At 43.9% G+C, this 10,725-nt stretch overlaps 1 protein-coding gene across 1 annotated transcript in view; it reads left to right on the top strand.

The window, feature by feature from the left end:
- Positions 1 to 1,558: 1,558 nt before the first annotated feature.
- LOC111190793 (NACHT, LRR and PYD domains-containing protein 9) overlaps positions 1,559 to 10,725 on the top strand; it is a 38,516-nt gene continuing 29,349 nt past the window's right edge. The window contains exons 1-5 of the mRNA XM_049472969.1: positions 1,559 to 2,236; positions 6,562 to 6,674; positions 8,710 to 9,045; positions 9,189 to 9,351; positions 9,629 to 10,330. Of these exons, the coding sequence (XP_049328926.1) occupies positions 1,559 to 2,236; positions 6,562 to 6,674; positions 8,710 to 9,045; positions 9,189 to 9,351; positions 9,629 to 10,330 (1,992 nt within the window). The remainder of the gene's footprint in view (positions 2,237 to 6,561; positions 6,675 to 8,709; positions 9,046 to 9,188; positions 9,352 to 9,628; positions 10,331 to 10,725) is intronic.

The following is a 10,725-nucleotide window of genomic DNA, read 5'->3' as shown; positions in this document are numbered from 1 at the left end:
CACAAAAAACGGCAATGCCCTGCACACTCATTAAACCAAAATAGGCCAATAACAATAATTTACAATGACTTTCTTCTACTTTTTTATATGTTAAGCATATAGCCAAATTTTATAGCCTTTATTTTAAGCGTATAGCACTCTGCGCTTAACACACTCTACGAAGCCGACACACGTGTTGTTTCTATCAACAATTAACTTGAGTTAGCTCCATACCTCTGACTGTCCTTCCCATTGGACCAAATTTATCTCACCTTGTGTAATGTTTCTTCTCACTTCAGAGGGCTTCATTTTGTTGGCTATTTAGCTACACACAGCTCTGCAAGACAAGTGCGTAATGCGTAGTGGAGGAGCGCATGTGTGAGTTCGGGTCGGGAATCGGGTCAGGCTCGGGCTGATAATCTAAACTCTACTGTTGTGGAAGCTTGAATGATGCGCTGAAATCATTTATTTTTATTTTTGCAAATCCTGAAGACATCGTGAATAGAAAGCCTACTGCCTGCTGACCGACGTCGGAAAGCAGAGACGCCTCTGTTTACCAGCCATAACTATAACATAAAATATACTTAAAATGTGCACAGTAACTATTAGTTACTAGCTATATTTTTTATCACATTTATAAGGATTTATATTTATGCTTACTACACGGACTTACTCCTAGATAGACAGATACACCTGATGCTTATTCTCGCTCATTCTCTCTCACATCGTGAAAGTGCAGTTTAGTGACAGTGCCACAATAATAAGATAAAAAGATGAAAGGAAAATTTAAACAAACTTCTCATCTACTGTCGCGCGGAGCTTTTTAACTGTACCGCAGAGTTCACCTACTGTCGCGCGGAGCTTCTTAACTGTACTGCGGAGTTCACCTACTGTCGCGCGGAGCTTTTTAACTGTACTGCGGAGTTCACCCACTGTCGCACGGAGCTTTTTAGCTGTACCGCTTCCAGCCCTGCCTCCAGCTGCTCCTCTACCCAGCCTGCTGCGGCCCGCGGCGGGGAGGAATCCTCCCCGCCGCTGCTCCCTCCTCGCAGCCGCTCCCGGCCCTCTATCCCCGTTCCAGCGCCCCCTGCCAGCGTGGCGGTCCCCGCCCGGCACCGATCTCCTTCCCCGCTGGGGTTCCCTCTTCCTCGCTTCTGGGTGATCCCCCCCGTCCTTTCCTTTCCCTCCCTTCGGCTCCTGCCCGCCTCCAGTCTTCGCTTCCTCTCCCTTTCTTCTCCTCTTCTCTGTTTCCCCCTCCCCACTCCGTCCCACCGTCTTCCCACGCTGTTCCCCCGTCTTCCCTCGCCGTGCCCCCGCCTTCTCTCACCTTACCCCCATCTTCCCTCGCCGTGCCCGTATATTCCGTCGCCGCGCCCATATCTTCCCACGCATCCCCTCATCTTCCCACGTCATGCCCTCATCTTCCCACGCCGTCCCCTCATCTTCCCTCGTCATCCCCTCATCTTCCCACGCCGTCCCCTCATCTTCCCACGCCATCCCCTCATCTTCCCACGCCATTCCCTCATCTTCCTATGCCTTTCCCTCATCTTCCCACGCCATCCCCCTGTCTTCCTACGCCATGCCCTCTTCGATGGCCCGACCACTAGCCTCTGACTTTCTGTACTATTTTCTCGTCCTCGATGCCCCCACCTCTCCTCCAGCCAGATGCATCACCCAGCTGTCTGCAGCTTTCGAACGTCTGGGTATTCCTCTCTCTCCCGAGAAGACTGTCGGCCCTGCTACGTCTCTGGAATTCCTCGGCATAATCCTGGATTCCGTTTCTCTCCAGGCTTCCCTCCCCCGTGACAAGCTGGTCCGTATCAAGGATACCCTCTCTCTATTCCTCGAACGTCAGCACTGCTCCAAGCAGCAGCTTCTCTCTCTCTTGGGCCATTTAAATTTCGCCATGCGGATTATTCCCCAAGGCAGATCCTTCATTTCTCATCTTCTCATGCTTTCCTCTTCCGCCACCTCTCTCTACCAAACAGTCACTCTGGACCAAGCTTGCCTGTCTGAACTGCACTTCTGGCTCCTCCTACTCTCCCACTGGAATGGCATATCTCTCTTTCGCCTTCCCGAAGCGTCGGACCACCCTGACTTTTTCCTCTTCTCTGAAGCTGCCCCCTCCTTTGGATTCGGAGGCTATTGTGGCACCCGTTGGTTTTTCTCTCCCTGGCCTCAGGAGCTCATCGAACAGTCGGCTGCAGACAGCGACTCCACTGCCCTGCGGGAGTTATACCCCGTCTTTGCGGCCGCTGTGCTTTGGGGTCATCTGTGGCACAGTCTCCTTCCATTCAGACAATTCCACCGTTGTATACATAATCAATAAGTCCAGATCCAATAATCTATTCATCATGCTTTATCTCCGTCGTCTGACCTGGCTATCCATCACACATCAATTTTCTCTCAAAGCTCTACACATACCTGGCCTTTCTAATCCCACTGCTGACGCTCTCTCTCGCTCCAACGTGCAGAAATTCAGGACCTTGGCACCACATATGGACCCTCAGCCCACTCCGACTCCACCCTATTCCGATACCATCTTCCCGCTTAAGCCACATCCAGCATGAACCAGCTCACCACCGCCTCCCAAGATCTTATCATTGACTCTGTATCCCATAACACCCTATCCACCAACTGGACCGGCGGGCAGTGTTTTAAACGTTTCCACCACATCCAAAACTTTCCTTTTCCCTCTTTAGACCTTCAAACTCTATCCTCCTTTGTCACCTTCTCAAGCATTCATTTTTCGATCCGCTCCTCCACTCTAAAATTCTATCTATCTGCCATCAACTTCTTTCTTATTCTGCTATTAGGATCTCCCCATCCCTTTTCCAAACACCACCAAATATCCCTACTTATCAGAGGAATCAGAAGACGAGAGCCTCATTCGCCCAATCAGTGCCTCCCCATCACTTCTCACATACTGCATTACTGTCTTTTCACGCTCTGCCATGGCTACGCCGCTCCCTCCATCTGCGCTATGCTTGAATCCATGTTTCTCCTCACTTTCTTCAGCTTTCTCCACTGCTCGGAATTCACAACTTCCACTACCTCCCATAATCCTGCTCTTCACCCCTGTCTTTCTGATTTATCTATTTTAGACGAAAGAACACTGACTTTCCAAATCAAACGCAGTAAAACTGACCAGCTCGGCATTTCTGCCCCTATCTATCTTTTCAAACTCACTTCTCCTCTCAGCCCCTATGAGCCTATCACTGCGTACCTGCGGACACTGCGGATCACCTGCCACTCGCCATTGGTTTCATTTTCATCTCAAGCAGATTCTCTCACTCAGTGGTTTTAACCCTTCCTTTTTCAGCCCACTCTTTTAGAATTGGCGCTGCATCCACAGCATCTCACCGCGGTTTACCTGATCATACAGTTAAAATCCTCGGCCGCTGGACCTCCCAAGCTTACCACGGATACATCAGAACCCACACAAGCGAACTTTCAGCTGCTCACGAGCGCCTGGCTTCCCTCACTGTTTAATTTTGGGGCTTCAGCTTCTCGCGTCCTAGCGAAGCTGCCCCGAACACTGGCCCAAAATATCCACTGAGTTCGCCCCCCCCCCCCCCCCCTTTTCTCAATCATTCCATCAGGGCGTGGGTTAATACTAGCAAAGTGGAGTTATTTATAACTAAATTTTGGGAGATAATCCACGCCCATTACTCCACCCACTAGCCCTATTTAAACCCCCACTTCCTCTCCACCTGCATGTGGCACAACTTGGCACCCACCCCCTCCCCATCTTCCACCTTCTTTCTCTCGTTTACCTCTCATTGCGGGGGGCGCTTCAGCTTCTCGCGTCCTAGCGAAGCTGCCCCGAACTCTAGCCCAAAATATCCACTGAGTTCGCCCCCCCCCCCTTTTCTCTATCATTCCATCAGGGCGTGGGTTAATACTAGCAAAGAAGAAGATACAATTATAACTAAAGAAATGGTTCATTAGTTTAATGACTACTATGTACAAATTAAGTACAGCTTAGCAAAAGAGATTGTGAAACCAACAAATAAGGATGGAGTAGACAAAGATATTGTTGGTTTATACCCTTTCTCTATGTTTAACAGGAGAACTAATAAAAATGAAATACTGGGAAAAAAATTTGCAAATAAAACATCCACAGACTGGAATGGAATAGAAATGAGTACAGTTAAGTCTATAATAGAATGTATAGTGAAACCTTTTACATATATCTGTAATCAGTCTCTTAAAACAGGCACATTTCCTAATTAAATGAAAATAGCAAAATTATTCCAATTTATAAAAGTGGAGACTTTCACCAGCTCTCAAATTACAGATCAATCTCAAGCTCTCCCAGTTCTCAAACAAATTTAGAAAAAATATTTGTAGAGAGGATAAATAATTTCATAGACAAACACAATTTACTGAATGATCAACAGTTTGGTTTTAGAGTAAATAGGTCCACCTCAATGGCAGTGATGCATCTTGTAGAAGATATATCAGCTGCAGTGGATCACAAGGAATATGCTGTTGGGGTGTTTATAGATTAAAAAAAAAAGCATTTGACACTATAGATCATGAATTATTAATGGCCAAATTAGAACGATATGGCTTTAGAGGAGCAGCATACTCATGACTTGAGAGTTATCTTGATAACAGGTATCAATATGTACAAATAAATCATTTTAAATCTAAATTATTGAAGGTCACTTGTGGAGTTCCACAAGGTTCAGTATTAGGACCAATATTGTTCACACTGTATATAAATGATATCTGTAAAGTGTCAAAACTGCTAAAATTTGCATTATTTGCTGATGATACTAATCTATACTGCTCTGAGAAATGTTTGGAACAGCTACTGAATACGATGGAAAGAGAACTGACAGTCTTAAAGAAATGGTTTGATATAAACAAGCTATCCCTGAATTTAAGTAAAACAAAATTCATAATATTTGGTAAAAGACAAATAAGAAAAATACAGGTAAAATTAAGATTGATGATGTTAATCATAAATGTTAATCATAAATGATGCTTGCAACAATTCAAATTCTGGCAATACTATATAAAACTAAAGATATATTGAATCAAAATTAACTTTATATACTGTTTTGTTCCTTCATTGTTCCATATATGAGCTATTGTGTGGAGCAGTGGGGAAACACATATAAAACCAACACTAAACCTTTAAATCTTCATATTACAAAAGAAAGCTATAAGAATTATAAGTTAAAAAAACGTACTATGAACCAACCAACAAATGATTTATTAATCTACATATTTTAAAATTCAGTGATATAGTCAACCTTTAAACTGCACTGTTAATGTACAAAGCACAAAACCATTTACTTCCTATCTGTATCCAGAAGCTGTTTGAAATTAAAGAGAGTAAATATGAACTTAGAGGAGTAGGTGTGTGTTTAAAAAAACTAAAGTAAGAACTGAATTAAAGAAATAGATGTATATCTGTTAAAGGGGTTCGGTTATGGAATAAATGTGAAAAAGATTTAAGAATGTGTAGAACACTTTGTAAATTTAAAAGAATGTTTAAAGATAAAATGATAAGCTCTTATAAATATGAGGAATTAACTACTATTAATGATGGGAGGCTCTGATATGTGGATTAACATTAACATAATCCTGTATTATTTATGTGTATGATTTGACTATATAAGATGACAATAAAATTTAAAAAGGGCAGTAAAAATAAGCATTAGCTTCAGAATACACCTTTTCAGTCATTATCAGGTTTGAAACTGAGAATTATTTATTATTAATTATCATTATTATTATTAATATTATTATCATTATTATTTATTTTCTTTTTTCTCTTTTCTTTACTTCTTTTTCATGTGTGAAAGCATGTGTGCACTTAATATTTCTCACTACTGTTATTATTGTCACTTTGTATAAAAGTGTTTATCTTTCATGAACCGAAATAAACTAAACTAAACTAAAATAAACTAAACTAAACAAAAAAAAATATTCTGAGAATTTGGAGAAATCTCTGCAAGTAAGCTGCAGAAAACCAACATTAAACACCCGTGACCTTCGACCCCTCAGGCACTGCATTAAAAACTGACATCATTCTGGAAGGGATATTAATCACCACACGGGCTCAGAATCACTTCAGAAAACCATTAGTTAAACTTCCTGAACTTTAACTTCCACACATAGGGTCCTCAGTTCCCAAGCGCTTATTGAGTTTTTAAAGGGAAGGTGATTTAACACAGTGGTAAAAACCATCCCAACTTCTTTAGAATGTGTTGTAGACGATCAGATTCCAAATGAGTGAATATCTGCTAAAAACAGTAAAGTTTATCTTGTTTGAACATTAAATATTCAATTACTCAATTTAATATAAATTGAACAGAAAAAACTTTTTTAAATTCGTGTTTTAATCAACGTCTCAACTTCGTTTTTCTAAATCATCTTTGAGATTTTCCTGAAAGTCTCTCAGAATGTGAGAAACATGATTTAGAAATTAAAGCTTGAGAGATTATTCAAGTTCAACTTCCCAATTATAAACTAATTTACCATCAAAATCACATGAATGTAGAATCACACCAACATGCTGGAAAGGTTGTAGATGGTGTCTGATACTGGTTGTGTTTTAGACTGGATCAGGATAAGAGATCAGACTCACCTGAACCCAGCTGTGTCTCCATGAAGAGTGACCAGTCAATGGGTCTACCTATAACCTTCAGAGAGGACAACAGTTCTGCTGATCTCAGGTAAGGATGACGCTTCTATGTTGTGATCTGATAAAATAAAGAATTAACTTTTTGGTGAATGTGAAGGTTGGTGGTGTCAGAGCCAGACAGGAATCAGACAGGTGCGGACACAGTTTACAGCTTTTATTAAGATGCTTAATAGTAACAGGGGTGATAAGCACAAGCAGGTACACAACCACCACCAACGGGAAACAGACCGGAGTTCATACACAGGCAGGCGGTGAAAGGGAGCAGGCAAAAATAATAGTCGTAAATACAGTCCAGGTAATACACGAGACTAAATCCAACACACAGGGCAAAGGCAAAAGGCAGAGTGATAAGCACAGTCCAGGTCATACACGAGATAAATTCAATAAGAGGTTGAAGGCAAAAAGCAAGGTCGGAAAAACATGGAAAAATCAAACAACGGCAGGGAAATGCTTTGTAATGAAGGTAAACCAAACAATTACTCGGCGAGGAGTGAGCGTGAGCGTGGTCCTTAAATAGTGCCGGAGATTAGTACTCCGGACCTCCTGGAGGAGTCAGGTGGTGCGTCAGGTGAACAGGTGTGTGCGTGATGTCATGGTGTGGTGCGTTCTGGGTATTGTAGTTGGAGACTGGAGAAGCGCTGACGGGGTTGAGTGTGGAAGGCACTGGAGTGCTTTCAGCACCAGACATGACAGGTGGAGTGTTGCAGTGGTGGTTGATCTTCTGGAACTTTCTTTCTGTAGATATATTCACAATCACCATTTAGTAACATATGTTAATGTTATGTTTTCTGACAGAGTCCAGAAGGAGACTCCAGAAATCAGCAGGAGAAATATGGACTCCATATTAAAGGTGTGTAGGTGTGACTAATGCCAGAGCACATGTGAACACTGTAAAATGTGACTTGGTGTTTTAACTTTAAATATGAAATGATATGCTATAAAATATAGTTTTTAATTTTATAAATATAATTTCAGAATATATCCAACATATTACTGTTCAGTAAACTAAATGTAATGTTTATTAAGCTATCAATTAACCTATCAATAAAAAGAAAGATGCATTTTTAACTCTGCTTAATTTTTAATTAGAGCTGCATTTATTATTGTAACATAATTTTAAAAAATGTAATAGTAGTTTCAATAACTACTTTTTTTCCAGTTTTTGGGTTTATTTACTTTTTCTAAGCTGAATTAAAGATGTTTATTCAACATACTCAATAAAATACAGAAAGAGTACAACAGTAAATGTTTTATAGATTTAGTGAGATTGTGTTTGTCTATAATTGTGATTTACATAATGATTAAGTCACACATCAGTAATGTCATACATTCATTTATGATAGAGACCATTTATTAGCAGGTTTCATACGGTCATGAAAAACCTGGAAAAGTAATGGAATTTGAAAATAGCAATTTCCAGCCCCGGATAAGTTTTGGAAAAAATAAAAATACCCAGAAGGTTTTGAAAAAGTCATGAAAAAAATCTTTGTATTTCAGTTTATCGATGGAGAAAATTTATTTTGAGGTAACAAATACATCAGCTCAGAGTTAATTCAGTAATTCAGCTCTACACAATAGAGCTCTCAGGATCTGACACACGATTTTATTAAAAATCGTGTGTCAACATTTTATCTGATTTATTTTAGACCTATAATCAATTTTAATTATAGTTTCAGTTGATTTTTGGTTTTATTGTCCATGTCTGCACTGATGTTTTAAAAATCATATGATCATGAAAATTTTCCTTGAAGGCATGAAAAAGTCATGAAAAATCATGGAAATCTATTGATTAAAACGTGTATGAACCCTGTATTAGTAATCAGTGCAGAAATCCAGATTATCCCAAAGATTTTACTTCAAAACAAATGCAGTCAAAGCTCTAGAGCCAAATATATTACAATATTTTTTTTTTCAACTGTTAAACAGTTCCACACTATAAATGATGTTATGTAATAACAAAAGTTTGGGAGAAGGACCACGCCCGAACTCTACATTCTAACTCCACCCCGTATCAATCAACCGTCCTATAAATACCTCCCCTAACTAACTACCTCTCGTGACGAAAGTTCGCAACAATCGAATTTGATGCACTCACCTGCCAGCATTTGCTTGCTCCCCATGGACCTCCAACTCACCGCCTCCGATGAGGACCTCTTCCCTCCCAGCCAGCCTGTCTCTGCTCCTGCTCCCTCTCGCCGGGCTCATCGCTTGAGGTCTGTCGTCTCCATTCCGGCTACTCCTGGTTCTACCCATTCTTCCTCACCAACGCACCCCCGGATCTCGGCGCTCCCGCCGCTCTTCTCCTCCTTCCCCTACTGCTCCTGGTCGGGCTCGCTGCTCTGGGCGCCCGGCTTCCTTGGCCGGCCCCGCACCCCCTTCCCCGGCCGAGCCCCTCTCTTCTGGTGAATCCCAGCCTCCTCGCATGTCCGATTGGACTGTTCTTAAGTTACAGCGGGTTTTGAAGGACCGCGGCGTCCATTTCCCCCGTTCTGCTCCCAAAGCGGAACTTTTTTCGCTCTATCTCTCCTCGTTGGGTGGAAAACAGCGCGCAGGAGCCGCACCGGCATCGCGGTCCGATGACGTCACCCGCTCAACTCATTGCCGCGGCACACCCTCCACCTGCTTCGGCCTCAGCGCCTCCTCCTGTGGGCCCCGAACCCCTCTCCTTCTCCTCTGCCTCCTTCTCTCCTTCATTGCCGATCCCGGCTGTTTTCTCTCGTCTCTCTCCTTCCCCCCCGCTTCCTCCATTCGTCCAACCCCCTCCCTCAATCGTCCAACCCCCTCCCTCAATCGTCCAAACCCCCTCCCTCAATCGTCCAACCCCCTCCCTTAATCGTCCAACCCCTTCCCTCAATCATCCTTCGTCCCTCCCCTTTGCTTCGCTTCTGCCGTTCCCCAACCGGTGTGTTCCAGCGAGCCTTTCCCATTCTCTCACTCTTTGCCAGTCCAGCCTCTCCCCTCCACTTCTATCCCTGTTCCCCCCAGTCTGCAGCACTCGCCGCGCCCATCACCGGAGCTCCGTGCTCTTCATTCTCCCTGTCTACGGCACCGCCTGTTGCCCCCGGGCCAACCCTGTTCAACCCTCCCCTGGTCTCCTCCTCTCTGCGGAACTGCATTCTTCAAGGTGCGGATGTCGATCTTTCCTCCCTACTTCTCCCCTCCACTTCTTCTGCTCCCTGTGTCATCGACACCGGCGACATCTCGCTTACCTTGCATCAACCAGGCCCTCGCGTCTCCAAAATCCTCTCTGCAGCCGAATTCGCCTTTGCCTTCTCCATCTTCAGGGATGTCATCTGTTCGGCTTTCCCATCACGTCGCCAGGAATTGGACGATTATCTGTCCTTGATTTTGGATATGGCTATCCGTTTCGGAGGCTCTGGTTTCTACGAATATCACCGCCTCTTCTCAGCCAGGGCCGCAGCTCGTCATCAACAGTGGAACCTTGCTACATTCTGGGGCTCCCCGGACCTGGAACTTTATTGCCACGTTTTCGCGGGATGTAGCTCCCTCTCCTGCTGCGCGTGTGGCGGCCCCTCTCACCCTGCTTCTGTTTGTTCCCAGGCAGCCTCCACCGCCCCTCCGGCCCCCATCCAACATTCCTCGGCGCGTGCCGCTCTCGTGCGCCCATCCTCCTCGGGCGCCCGCGACAGCTTTGGCCGGCCTATCGTTTTTCTCGACGGGCAGATGGTCTGCAACAATTTCAACCATTTGGGTTGTTTTGCTTCCTCCTGTCGAAGGCTGCACGTTTGCTCTCGATGCGGTCTCATCTCAAACTAGCTTCATTATAAGCTCCATATTTTGGGGATATAACTGCACGCTTCTTCAGCACGCAGTTCAGAACTCCAGCCCAAATTTCCCCGAGTTCCCTCCCCTTTTTCTTCCTCCTTTTCAACTTCTATCAGGCGTGGTCCGCACTTAGCAAAATGATGTTATGTAATAACAAAAGTTTGGGAGAAGGACCACGCCCAAACTCTACGTTCTAACTCCACCCTGTATCAATCAACCGTCCTATAAATACCTCCCCTAACTAATTACCTCTCGTGACGAAAGTTCGCAACCCACCTCCTCCCCAACAACCCCCT

Source organism: Astyanax mexicanus, unplaced genomic scaffold (assembly GCF_023375975.1).
Source record: "Astyanax mexicanus isolate ESR-SI-001 unplaced genomic scaffold, AstMex3_surface scaffold_32, whole genome shotgun sequence".
Taxonomy (NCBI): domain Eukaryota; kingdom Metazoa; phylum Chordata; class Actinopteri; order Characiformes; family Acestrorhamphidae; genus Astyanax; species Astyanax mexicanus.
The sequence above is the reverse complement of the archived record's forward strand: the minus strand, read 5'-3'. Positions and strand labels throughout refer to the sequence as shown.